Raw genomic sequence first — 14,451 nt, forward strand, 5'->3', positions numbered from 1 at the left:
ATTCAGTATTACCATCATAGTCATTATCCCCACTGTCACACACAGTCGTGGTACCACCTTCAGTGTCACGGACAGTCATTACTTTCAGTACCACTTTCACAACAGCTTTCAATAGCACATTACCTTCGATATGATTGTTACACTGTCTCCAAGGTCATTATCAATTTCTATCCTATTCCACGTTAGTTCCAACCTAGTCCCAGTGTCACTTAGCTCTTCCCCGATAAGTGGGAATTATGACTGAAATAATAATGATGATAATGATGATGATGATGATGATGATGACTACCGGCAAGACTAACCTTATACCATCCTCATCTTGACTGACGTACTACACCTGTGTCCATTCTAACTGCCGTATCAAGAAGCTGTCTCTGGGTAGGCTAGGTAGTTTGTGCCTCATTCATCTCAGAGTGCCTCTTACTAGTTCTCTACTTAACCATTAGAGGAAGGGGAGCTGCTTCTACGCTGAAAAGACTGAAATAGGTAACGTAGTTCATCACGCATATTTGATCTTACTGTCTTGTTCCGTCTTACCGTCCGTGTGAGTTCCGTGAGACGTGAGTGCATTTCCGTATCAGTGACACATATCAGACAAGTGACACAACAGGGCAGTGTGTGTGTGTGTGTGTGTGTGTGTGTGTGTGTGTGTGTGTGTGTGTGTGAGGCGCACAGGACGTCATGTCGCCTGCAGGATGTATCGGATGGAGGGTCATAATGCTGAGTGGCTTTGTGGATTTCGCAGCACTTTTCCGTCAGCGACTGATTTTCCAAGTTAAACAGTAATGCCTTCTTTGTATGTCACGGCTACAAAGTGTGTCGATATTACAGTGATGTGATTAACTTAGAAGAGAATATCACATGCAGAATAATTCACCAAGGAAGAAGTGTTACGGAGCCTCCTGGATGTATCAGACAGATGCCACCCAGGCGCCCTCCTGTCTCACACCACCACGGCTGTTCCCTCGGCCTGCATTTCCGTGAGTGGTCTTTTGTGCGGCGCTCAGGGAGATGACGAAAGCTACGGTGCATTCCCCTCGATTTTTGCCACAAATATACATACAGACAGTATATATTTTTTCTTTTTATCCAAATGTAGAGCAAAGATAGACATGCGAGGAGTGATCGACTGTGGCTGTGTAATATTTTGTTCTTTTTTACCATTGGGTGATTTTTTTCCTTCATCTTAAGGGTTTGACGTCAATAACAAACTTAACTAATATTCTCATTACAGCCTGACGATTTTACTTAGCTTAGGCGTGGCTTCTTGACCTGGAGTTAAAATTTTCTCAAGTAACTTTCTGAAAACTGTAGAAATTTTAACTTTCCTATTCTTGCCATCCGCAGACCTTTTATTTCGCTTTGGAATGGCTTCGCGTCCTTTAAGGGTTATTGGAGACCTGGTGTTGTGAAGGAGTGAAGGGAGATGTTGTGCAGGTGTTGATGTGAAGGGAGAAGGGAGTGGAGGGGGGAAGGGAGATAAATTGTTGTGAAGGGAGTAGGGAGGTAGTGAAGGGATGAAGGGAGGGAGTGAAGAGGTGAAGGAGGGGAGTGAAGGGGCGAAGGGAGTTCTGTCGTAGTAAGAGTATTGACCACTTTGATGTCGTATTATCTTTCCCTCAGCGGATTATTTTCTTCAAGACGGGTTACTAGAGCATGCTTTTGACCCTTTAACTAACGGACGTTGTTGTTAGGTGAATAAAATCCCTTCTTAATAAAATCCCTAACGCAATAAAATCCCTAACGCAATAAAATCCCTAACGCAATAAAATCGTCCAAGGGCATCAGGAATGTAAAGAGAGAGAGAGAGAGAAAAAGAGAAAGAGAAAGAGAGGGAGAGAGAGACGCTCTGAGGTAAGAGGAATAAACAAGGTCCATGTCGTCCTGTCTTATCTAATCTCTCATCATCAATCCCGTATCAATTAAAGAAGAGTCTCCAGGTCGTGTCTCCATTTGGCCTGAGTCTCCCCCTTATCACCCTCCTTGGATCCCGGCTACCCCGACCAGGAGATAAAGACGATCACTCCCCTCTCCTAACCACGATTTGTCTCTGCAGGAAGGACAAGGAAGGGCAAGTGCTGAGTCTTATAGTGTCTTATCTTCTTTTAAAATTCTTAGTAACCAGAGAAATATTATCGTAAATGTCCACGAACCTCGCTCGTAAATAACAAAAACAAGATCATTTTTCTCTCGTGGGAAGGAAAGACGAGTTCTTAGGTATGTGTAAGGGCAGGAATAACATCTTAAGTTTGTTTTTGCCTCTCATCCTTCGACCCTGCAGTTTGTAGTAACGAAAGATGTGTTATTTACAGGAAAGAGAAGGAAAAGGAAGTTCCCATGCTTCCTCATATCTTCCTCCCCTCCCGAAAAGGTCTTAGCTACGTCAAGAATATCATCGTAAGCTTGTTTTTGCCTCAGAGCAGCCGAGCCCCTGTATTTGAGATCCCGTGTAAGGCGCCAGGTCGGTGGTGAGGCTGGGTCCCCCTCTCACCCGCGAGAAATACGACGACGTATATGGTTAATGAAATCTGGCGGGGAGAGTCCGTAGGGTTTTCCAGGCACGCGTCATTTCTCGAAGCTGCCTTGGGGAAATACCATATTGAACTGTGTATTATTTGTATTATTTGCCGTATTTGCTGCCTTGGATGTATAAAATAATACGATAAAAAATACGATAAGAATTTGGTTCACTGTCGTCTCCAGAAGCTGGCTGTTGGGAGTAGTGTATTGAAATGGACCATGTATTTTTGTATTATGTATCTTTATATGCAACGTCGTATTTATGAAGATATTAAATGAACAACGTAGTTTAATATACAGTAGGCACATGTCATCCAGAAGCTTTGGGTTGGGAGAATATTATATTGAAGTGGGGTAGGTAGTAATATTTTTTCCATATCTACTACGCAATATTAATAACACACACACACACACACACACACAGCTTGGATCTCTGTAGGGGTGGGGAGTGCTATGCTGAGTTGGATGGCTTATTTTTTTTTTTATTGTATGCCTGCCAGGAACGAATATCTGCATCTGTCTGTCTATCCATCGAATTGTTTATCTGTCTGTGTCTGTCTTCCTGTCTGTCTCTATTTATCTGTCTATCTATTTTTCTATCTCTCCATCTACGTATGCCTACAACAGATAGAGACAGCATTACGTTTTCCATAGGCGTGTCTGTATATCAACATGACACAGAAATAAGGACTTCACACAGCGAAGGGAAACTATTTTATATTTTCCCCACGTACAGCCGTTGGTGGCTCGCTTACAGTTTTCACCTGTATATTTTTCTGTAGTTTGCCTGTATTTTTCTATACTGTCTGTCTGTAGCCTTAATTCCGTTAGGGGTGACCACATACAAATCGCCTCCACGTCGCCCAGTCCCTTGTCATTTTGCTGTTCTCCCTCCAACTTACACCCTCTTCCCTTATTTTATTTGATGTTATTTTCGATGTTTTTGTTCATAGCTTACTTAAAACAAAAAAAAAACATTGAGAAGTGATTAAAATTTTGCACAGGTGGTGGAGGGCATGAACAGCTGGTGATGATGTTGAGTTTTTCGTGTTTTGTTGATTTTAATTTTTTTATGTGTGGTTCTGGCCTTTGACTTCAAAACCCGTTCCCTAAGGCATAGTACGCCTGCGTGCCAGACACTGTCACGTGTGTGTGTGTGTGTGTGTGTGTGTGTGTGTGTGTGTGTGTGTGTGTGTGTGTGTGAGTGTGTGTGTGTGTTCGTGTACATGTGCGCGCGTGTGTGTATGTGTGTGTACGCCCCACTCTTAGAATTCCGTAGACTGGTAATGTATATTCCTCTCCCAGCGGTTCTGTTACTGACGTCCAATACCGCCCTAGTGGAGTAGGCCTAGAATTGAAGGGGGACTTGTACCTCACCACTCCCAGCCTCGCAGAACTCACTCTGTACTGAAGGAAAGCGCTTGATGGCTCTGCAGGAGGGTACTAGAGTTGCCCCGACCAGGAGAGGGTTAATGGGACCTTCTATAACCCTGGAGCTCCTGTGACTCACTCTCAGTTTAATAAAATCATCCGGGGTTAGCTGGGTTCAGTGCTAGAGGTGTGATCATCATGGGAGGGTGAACTTTGATGGGTACTGCTCTTAACGGCGATACGGGTTTCTTCTCAGTACCATTTAGTTTCATTCCTCTTTAACCAGTTATAATCTGTTACTCTCAATCAATTATTTTTTAGAGGAAGAAAGCTCTCCTGATAATTGTGCACCAACTACAAGAGTGATTATGTGGTGTAACACTGATCAAGGAGTGAAATGTAACTCTAGCCTCAAGCCACCAATTAACAGCCGTCCATGAGTAGCAGCCATCCATCACGCATGACTTATTCCTCGCCTGACACATGCCGGAGTGCCTAATAAGCAGAAAATCGTGTTGCCGCTGCTGAAAATTGACACCGATACTGAGAATTGACACTGATACCGAGAACACCGACTGACACCGATCCAGCTCATTAGGAGGTATGATAGGGCGCGGGTCATCCTTCTCTGTTCGGAGAGTAACTCATATGCCAAGTAATTGTTCGCACAGCAGAGGTTTCCGTTTTTTGCAGCTTTGTTTCCCTTTACTCGATGCTAGAACAAGACATGGTGGCTCCACATCGTCCCCGCACCACTTCGTTTTGACTTGCGCCGTGTTCTTGTGTTAATCTCCTGTTTTTCGGCTTCGTATTCAAGATGGAGGGATGAAATTTTAGGCTGTTATAGTGAGACGGGTGTAATTAGAGGTTGTGTTAGGGCGAGGACCATTCATCCCTCTTTGCCCGATTAATCATGTACCAGGTTAGTCATTACGCCGTCTATTCGCCTCTGAGGATGAAGGGCACTCCACTAAAGAGGAGTTGCTTGTGTGTGTGTGTGTGTGTGTGTGTGTGTGTGTGTGTGTGTGTGTGTGTGTGTGTGTGTGTGTGTGTGCTACAAGATATAGTCAGAATATTGTCTTAATTATAACTGAAAGTCTAATCTTACTAGCTGTTGATCCTGTTTTTTCGTGTCTTTGTTCCTGGCCTAACCATAACAGTCCCCAGCAACGACGCAGTGACTCTCACTAAAGCGATCAGGTTTACAGTCTTCGCTTTGTTGGTTTGCGATCTCTTTAATCTGTTCTGTAATTCCAGTAATAACATAATGACCATTACTGAGAGGGATGGACAGAGGAATGAAAGTTGATGGCTAAAATGGAAGAGTGAATAAGCAGAGCAGAAGAACAAACAGAAGAATGCAAGAACAAAACAGAATGATAAACAGGATGAAGGTTGGAAGCTACAGAGAACGGCCAGACACAGACAGAACAGCACAAATAATTATGAAGATAGGGATGGAATAGAAGGATGGAGACGAAATTGAAGGAAAAGAAAAGGAACAACGAGAAAATCGATATAAAATGCAAAGGACGAGTTGACGCAAAAGTTCGGGAAATATAGATCAACAGAACATGGATAAAAGTTCGTAAAAGGTAAACGTAGGGATGGAAAGGAGGATGGAAATGGAAGGGGGATGGAACACCATAGACGTGAACATTAGAAAAAAAAAAGGTGAGAGATACAGAAGAAGAGCAGAGACAGGAAAGAATAACGAGAAAAATGGAAGAGAATTAACATGAACACAAGGATGGAACAACAGAATGAAAGCAAAAATGGTGAGCGAGGAAATCATCACACAGTTCCTTCCTCCTCGCGTCCCTCTCTCACGATTCACCCGCCAGAGCCCAACAGAGGGGTGGATCTCCTTTAAGCATACATCAACAAGTATTACATTTCATTATATTTCACTGACGCTTCGTTGCCTCCTAAATTTCACGGATCCTGACCCACTGCCTACCGTAAATCATTTTGTCAGGGGCCTCCATCGCTCCCAGGGGTATTTGTGTGTGTAAACTGCCTGCATAAAAATGATTTGCATGAGCTCCTGTCTGGCAAGTGTTTGGGGTGAGAGATGTGGAGTCATGTTATATTTTGAGGCTTTTTAGCAAGTTTTTCTCAGCTGTTTATTTATTATTTACCTTAATATTCTCGTGTATGCCTACCATGCTTCCGCCTTTCCAAACGTCCTTTGCTAGCATCTCCATCCAGTCTCTCTCTCTCTCTCTCTCTCTCTCTCCACTCAAGCCTTCTCCCTCACCAACCTCCTTCATGCTCAATTTCTTAACTTACCCCTTTCTCCACCTTTCTCAGTTTTCCTCCTCTTACTTTCTTTCCACCCAGTTTCTCTCCTTCCCTCCCTCTTTCCTCCACCTCTCTACCGGCTCTCTCCAGGCACTGTAGAGCTTGTTATCACAGCTGCGGACGTCCCTCTCTCCCTTCTTTTACCCCGCTTTACATTTTTCAGGCGCCACGCACTTTCTTTGTTTCTGGAAGTGCTTTGGCGCAGTCCCCCCCCTCCTCCCTTTTATGTTGCTCTGTGTGTGTGTGTGTGTGTGTGTGTGTGTGTGTGTGTGTGTGTGTGTGTGTGTGTGTGTGTGTAACTGGCAAAACATTAAACATTTTATATTCCTTTCCCTTCCTAAATGTTTAGCCCGAAACTCATAGGTATCTCATAATTCTAGCTCATTGATTTATACCTAACCATGATAGTTTTTTAGGTGTGGGTGTTGTCCAGTTCCGTCAAATGAAATCACCCAACCACAGTATTGTGCTGATTTCAGACACCATGGGGAGGGGGGGTGATTGAGGAGGGCTGGTTAATTATAAAAGTAATTGTATTATTCGTATTGCTGGCGGGATAATACTGCTGATATTACCTGCATATTCATTGAGGTAATTTTGATGAGAGATTTGAGTGTGGATAATTGTTAGGTGTTATGGATTCAGCTGTTCTCTCTCTCTCTCTCTCTCTCTCTCTCTCTCTCTCTCTCTCTCTCTCTCTCTCTCTCTCTCTCTCTCTCACTACCATCATTATCATCATCAACATCGTCACCATCATCATCATCATCATCAAAATCGCCACCTGAATCACCTCCATTACCATCATCACCATATCATCATTGTCACCACCACCACCACCACCACCACCACCACCAAAATCCCACCGAAATAAGGGCAAATAATCCCCTCCCTCATCCCTAATACCTGACTCCTGACACCTGGGGCCTTCGGAATTCGTATGCTAATTACAACAGTAGGGAAATTGCTTCAGGTGAATTAGTTTTTACCTTGTGCTGGCAGAGGTAAGGCGGCAGCGAGAGGTGAAGGGAAGAGGTGGAGAGAAGAGGTAGAGAGAAGAGAGGGAGTGAAATGATGGGGGAGAAGAGAAGAAATGGGGAAAGAGAGAGAAAGAGGTGAGTGAACAGAGAGAAAAGAAGAAGTGGAGGAAGAGGTGGAGAGAATGGAGAGAGGAAAGATAGATGGAGAAGAGGGTGATGGAAGGAGATAGGAGGAAGAAGTGAGTGAAGGAGGAGAGAGGGAGATAGGAGGAGAGGTGAGGGAGGAGGAGAGAGGGGTAAGATGAAAAATGGTGGGATGATAAGGGAGGAAGTGAATGGAGAGAGAGAGAGAGAGAGAGAGAGAGAGAGAGAGAGAGAGAGAGAGAGAGAGAGAGAGAGGAATTGGATGTAGGAAATGACGGAAGAGGGGAAAAGTTGAGTTGGAGAGAAAAAGAGGAGGGAGGGGGAGGTGGACGAGGGGTGGAAGAAAAATAAAAGGTGGGGAGAAAAATTTTGAGAGAAGAAGAGGGAAATGGGAGAAATAAATGATGCAGAGAGAATATGAGAAGTATGGTAGATAGATAGATAGATAGACAGATAGATGGATGAGGAAATAGGGAATAAATAGATGAAAGGAGAAAGGAATTGAAGATCACAGAAGAATGTTATGAGAAAACGAGACTGTATCGGCAGGGAAAGAAAACGGGATCTGGGGAATAGGTTTGTGAGAGAGAGAGACGATTGGGTTAGGAGGGAGGAAGATTGGATAGGAGAGATAAAGAAGGAAGACGAGAAGGAAGTTCACTGAAATGAGGAGGGAGGAGGGGGAAGAGGGATGGTTAGGTGTGAGGAGGGATGAGAGTGGAAGCAGGTTGAAGGAAAGAAGATTGCGTTGATAAAAGAAAACCTTGATGGGATACGTAGCTAAAAAAAAAAAAACAACAACGTGTGATTTGGTGCAGGAAGGAGGAAAGACTGGTGAGAGAGAGAGAGAGAGAGAGAGAGAGAGAGAGAGAGAAAGAAACGCAGTAGCCAGAGAAAGTCCTCGTGTTAGCCAAGAATCCTGCCGGGCCCTGAGCTTCATTCGGGCGTTGAGAAGCAAACTCGTAGCGCTCCGTAGTCCTGAAATAAAAGTTTTGGAAGCCTGGCAAACGAACCTCATGCCTGACTACACGCTTTTTTCCCCTTTTCGTTCGTTTTCTTTTCTCACTAGGCGGTGCGAAGGAGGAGAAAATGTCTGTGGATATCGCACGCCACTTTTCATTTACTCCTTCCTCTGAATTCTCCTCTCCTCCATTCTCTCTCTCTCTCTCTCTCTCTCTGTCTGTAAATTGACTCTGCCTCAGCATTGCTAGCTCTTAGCATGTTTCTACAAACCTTTTTCTCTGTGTATTTATCCTGCGTTCTTTTGTATGTTGTTGCATTTCTCTCTTAATAATAATCTTCCCTACACAAGTTCATTATTTTTCCGACCTTTGTCCTCTATTTAGCTATTTTTTTTTATCTTGTTTGTGTATCTACCTATTACCACTATCACCGTCATGATCATCACTATCACCGCCACCACCACCGCCACCACCACCACCGTGATAGCTTTTCCCTCTTCTCATCTGTGTATCTGACTTTAAATCCTTCATCTGTCCTTCACGTCTTTCATTCAGCATCATTCCTTCATCCATGCTTCCACCTCCCGCTTTTTTCATTCTTCATTTTCCTTTCACCGTCATTATCATCATTGTTATTATTATTGTTATTATTATTATTATTAATAATATTATTATTATTTTTTTTTTATTATTATCATCATTAAACTTTTTCTGTCCTCCCCTCCTCATTGCGTCCACATTATTATTATTATTATTTTTTTATTATTAATTATTATTATTATTATATTTATTATTATATTTATTATTATTATTATTATTATTATTATTATTATTGTTATTATTATTATTATTATTATTATTATTATTATTATTTATTATTATTATTATACATCTTCTCTCCTCCCCTCCCCATTGCTTCCATTCTCCCATTTCTATTAATCTTCCTCATCATCATCATTGTTATCATCATCTTCATCATACATCCACTCTCCTCCCTTCCTCTGTCTTCCTTAGGCCTACGTCACCTGGTCCCCATCCACCTATCTCTGACCCCATCATTAATCTTGCCTTGCCCCTCTTCATACTCTCATTTTTCAGCCATCAGCCAATTTCACACTTTTCTTCAAATTTTCTTTCATACTGCACACTTATTTTTCCTCCATTCCACAGGTAGTTAGTAGTTTGTTGTTTGTCAAAGCAAGAGTTAGGATCTCATCGTCCATCTTGCGCTTAGTAGTAGTAGTAGTAGTAGAGGTAGTAGGAGTAGTAGTAGTAGTAGTAGTAGTAGAGGTGGTAGTAGTAGTAGTAGTAGTAGTAGTAGTAGAGGTAGTAGTAGTAGTAGTAGCAGTAGTTGTAGTAATAGTAGCAGCAGCAGCAGCAGCAGCAGCAGCAGCAGAAGCAGTAGTAGTAGCAGTAGCAATTTTAGTAGTAGTAGTATGTTTATGGTTTATGCTTATGATGCAGTGAGCAGTGGACTTCATACTGGGAGTTCACAAATGGAATTCTGAATATAATAGGTAACAGTTTTAGGGTCCGACTTTTGCTACCCGTGTGTGTGTGTCTTCTTCGTCGTGTTTATAAGACCCCAACAGCACTGCAGTAAAAACGCACTCTTTAATTACAAACCTACTTTTTTTTTTTTGAGTGCGGTATCCCTAACATACCAGTATTAATCATAGGTCAATTTAAACCCTCGATTGTTGAGTGGTTGAGAGATTAAAGGACTTCGAGAACGGGCTTCAAATCTTATGTCCAGAGTTGGGTTCCTAAAAGTGTGTTGGAAAAAATCACTTATGCTGCTCGGATATATTTTATGACCTGTAACATCCCCCCCTTTCCCCCCTCCATGCACCAAGACACATGTCCGTTCTTCCCTCTCACCTCACCCCCACCTTCCAACCCAACCTTACCTCCTTCTAACCTTCTAAACCCACCTTACTCCCCTCCTAACCTCCCAATCCTACCCCAACCCCTATCCTTACCTCCCAACTCCACCTCAACTCCTCTCAACATCCCACCCCTCACCCCACTCCTAAACTCCCAGCCCCACCAAATCTCCTAACCTCCTAAACCCACTTCCTCCTAACCTCCCAACCCCACCCCTTCCAAACCTTCCAACCCCCCGCGTCTCCGCCTCCCAGCCAGTCATTCATCACAGAGCAGCGTCCCTCACCCTTGTTTTCGCCAAGATGCTGACCACTGCTGTTCTTCCCCAGTGTTTACATCGTTTGTGGGGCCTGTGTATCGTGGAAGTCCTCAGTCGTCTAAATTCCACTATTGGGCTAATACTAGAGTGGAGCGAGGGTTGTGGTGGAGCGAGGACCAAGAGTAAGTGGTTGTTTTGATGGATCGAGAAGCGTAGGGAACCGGGAGTATAAGTGAAGCAAGGACCATGATGAAACTAGAGATGTTGAGGTTATGTTGGAGTGGAACGAGATCCATAAATGACCCATAACCATAATGGGCTGAACACACTAGTGGAGCGAGATGTAGAGTGGAGCTAGAAGTACTACAGTGGAGCAAGAAGTACTGCAGTGGAGCGAGAAGTACTAAACAGTGGAGCGAGAAGTACTACAGTGGTGCGAGAAGTACTACAGTGGTGCGAGAAGTACTACAGTGGTGCGAGAAGTACTACAGTGGAGCGAGAAGTACTACAGTGGAGCGAGAAGTACTACAGTGGAGCGAGAGGTGTAGAGGGAGCGCCATTAATTCTGTCAGTGTTCCAAGATGGCGCGTTTTTTGCCTCGCTTGTATTAAGAGGATTTCACTAATGGCGGCCACGTAATTTGTCGTTCTAGGAAGACGCCGTCCTTTGATTAATGGGCATGCCACGGACGCCTTATTTTATTCCTTTATTTATTTATTTATTTATTTATTTAGTCACTCGCAGAAGAGATGGACTTTGAGATGTGCAGCGGATGACTTTTATGTGTTTGTTATTATTATTATGATTATTATGATTATTATTATTATTATTTTTTTTTTTACTGAGTTTTTTGTTCTTGGTATTCTTCAAACTATTTTGGGGGGCCTAAGAGGAGAGGTGATTCTTTGATTAATAGAAGCGTAAGCATTTTAGTTAATTATTTTTCATTCCCCTTTCTAGAACTCTTCACATATAACCTACGAGTGATAAAGATATATGAGACGGATGTGTGTGTGTGTGTGTGTGTGTGTGTGTGTGTGTGTGTGTGTGTGTGTGTGTTTTAAAGAAATATAAACTACGGTGTACTTCCTTAATTACGAATATCATTAGATGTGGGAAATACTGAAAAAAAAAAAAAAAACTGTACCGTCCCTTTTCCATCAAAAATAATTATTATATACTGATGTGTGGGAGTTTTTTTCTTGTGTTTTTCTTTTGAGCCTTAATTAAATGTAATCTAGGGAGGTTTACTTCCTTAATTAAGAGTGTCATTAGCAGAAGGTAATTTAGTTTGGTTATAAAAATTAATTCTTTGTCCCCACTTCCTCACAGTAATGAAATAGGGGTACGTGGAAGCTCTCTCTCTCTCTCTCTCTCTCTCTCTCTCTCTCTCTCTCTCTCTCTCTCTCTCTCTCTCTCTCTCTCTCTCTCTCTCATTTTAACCTTCGTTCGTCACATGATATCTACAGTATATATTACTCTTTCTCAATCCTTCTGTCTATCTATCTATCTATCTATCTGACTGTCTGTCTGTCTGTCTGTCTGTCCATCTGTTTTTAACCTTCGTTCGTCACAAATAAAATGAAATTTATACTGCAGTGTATAAGCCCAACCCCTTCAGTACGATTTTTTTTACTTTATTCACTCTAACCAGACGATTTTGCTCAGTTTGGGAGAGACATTTTCGAGCTGAAGAAGGAAGAAGATAAATCGTTTAGCAATAGAAAAAAAAAAATGGAAATCGTGTACTCGGCCTGAAGGAGTAAATTACAATAGAATATCAGTATAATTTGGAATCACTGTTTTATTTTAAGTACTTATATATTTTTTCATTTCCTCCCCCTCAAAGTTACTAAAGACTTGCAAGATGATAGAGATAATTGCAAGATAAAGAAAATAAAGCAAGAAAATAAAATAAAGCAAGGAAATTAGGAGAGAAAGTAAAGAAAGCTGTGTTTTTCCCTGCGCGGCTGGCTCAGTAAATGTCAAATAATACAGAGCCTGTGTAATTAAATCGTAAAGTTGTTGGGAGAAAAAAAGAAAAAAAATAGAGAGAGAGAGAGTTTGTGGCGACCTTACGGTACTGGTGTGGTTGCTTTTATTGCTCTCTCTCTCTCTCTCTCGTTTTTGTAGCACTGCCTTTCATGCCATTCACATTTTTTTACCCCCCATTTTTCACTCCCTGTTTCTTTTTGTCTCTCTCACTTCCTCCTACATCCGCCCACTTTCACTCCCCTGTGTTCTCTCTCACTCACTCTCCCATTTTCTCTCGGCCTCCCTCACTTACTCTTTCATTTTCTCACATTCTCCCTCACTCAGTCTAAATATTTCAGCTTCCACTCTCCTTTATGCAACTCGTGAACTGTTGTGTCCTTCCTCTTATTTGTGTATTTTATCTATCTGTGTCTATCTATCTGTCTGTCCGTCTGTCTGTCTGTCTGCGTCTCTGTACTTCTGTATCTGTCTATCTATCTGTCAATCTATTTTCTTATTTTTCTGTTTATACTCAGCCAATTATTACCACAACACTTTCATTTTCGCCCTCACTTCCTTTTTCACCGTTTCTCAGTTTTGTTTCTCTCTCTCTCTCTCTCTCTCTCTCTCTCTCTCTCTCTCTCTCATGCTCCCCATCTGCCTCTCTTATTGCTCTTCCTCACGTCCTCTCTTCCCCTTATTGCATTCTCTTTTTCTCTCCCAGTCTGCCATCTTTTTTTTTCCCTTCACTCATTTTCGCATTTAGTTTCTCTCTCTCTCTCTCTCTCTCTCTCTCTCTCTCTCTCTCTCTCTCTCTCTCTCTCTCTCTCTCTCTCTCTCTCTCTCTCTCTCTCATTTTTACAACCTTTCCTTTATGCTTTACCCTCCCATCTCCACTCTCTCATTCCCTCTCTCCCCCCATCCCCTCCATCCTCTTCCCTTTCTCTTCCTCTCTCTCTTTCTTTCTCAACTCTCTGTACTCTTCCTTCCTGCCCAGCCCTCCTCACAGCAAGGAGAGTGAGACGCATCTGTTAAAATTACCCCGTCAGAGTGTACCAGACAGAACTGACGCTGAGAGATGCTGGGTGGAGGGTGGGGGATGCTCTCTCTCTCTCTCTCTCTCTCTCTCTCTCTCTCTCCTGTGACTCGTGCGAATATCCTCCCTCTTCGCCGGGGTTATTTGCACGCGTGTTACGTACCCGCGAATATTGGACCTGTCGGAAGATGAATGGAGGTGGTTTGTTGTGTTAGCTTCAGGTGTGAGTGTGTGTGTGTGTGTGTGTGTGTGTGTGATTTTTGTGAGATAAGAAAGCGTGCGAATATCCTCCTCCGTCACCGCCTCAGCGTTATTTGCACGCGTGTTGGAGAGCTGCGGTATTGGACGTAACGGGAGATTTAAGCTTTTTTTTTGTGTGTGTGTGTGTGTGTGTGTGTGTGTGTGTGTGAGAGAGAGAGAGAGAGAGAGAGAGAGAGAGAGAGAGCTAAGGTGTGGGAGGAATGTCATCTGGAGAGAAGTGGATGAATTTGGCAACAAGAGACTGCGAGTGTTGAAAGGCACGGTATGGATTTATGTATTTTTTTTTTTTTTTGGGGGGGAGGGGATAAGGCAACTGGGTATATATTTTAGGTATAGATGCGGTATAATAATTTTTTCATTTATAATAACTCCATGTTTTGGGATGGAGCCAGGAATTTCGGTGTATATCAGTGGGTACTCTTTTGAATTGTTTCCCCACGTATGCGCTCCCCTGTTCCGTTTTCTGAATCGCTCTCAGTACATATTAACAAGTGATAATGATGATGATGATATATTGAATTACCCTACTCGCAAAGGTCGCAGAAATGATTTAAGTGAAAGAAAGGCCGTGCGAAAAAGCGGCGTTAAATGTGAGAAGGGGTTTTGTTTATGAGATGCGGATTGTGAGTAGGGAGGGAAAGAGTTGAGGTTATTGAGAATGGCAGTGTGGGTGAATGTTTAATTGTGGAAGGGGGAAGTATGCGGGGCTTCATGAGTCCTTAGAGAGAGAGAGAGAGAGAGAGAGAGAGAGTCAAA

The 14,451-nt window shown here is 42.7% G+C and overlaps 1 protein-coding gene across 1 annotated transcript in view; it reads right to left on the minus strand.

The window, feature by feature from the left end:
* nAChRalpha2 (nicotinic acetylcholine receptor alpha2) overlaps positions 1 to 79 on the minus strand; it is a 510,350-nt gene extending 510,271 nt beyond the window's left edge. The window contains exon 1 of the mRNA XM_080286482.1: positions 13 to 79. Coding sequence (XP_080142608.1) covers positions 13 to 79 — 67 coding nt within the window. The remainder of the gene's footprint in view (positions 1 to 12) is intronic.
* Between the last annotated feature and the right edge of the window lie 14,372 nt (positions 80 to 14,451).

The sequence above is a fragment of the Coenobita brevimanus genome, chromosome 111 (assembly GCF_032717465.1).
Source record: "Coenobita brevimanus isolate Jiangsu-jjx chromosome 111, ASM3271746v2, whole genome shotgun sequence".
In the NCBI taxonomy this organism is placed as follows: domain Eukaryota; kingdom Metazoa; phylum Arthropoda; class Malacostraca; order Decapoda; family Coenobitidae; genus Coenobita; species Coenobita brevimanus.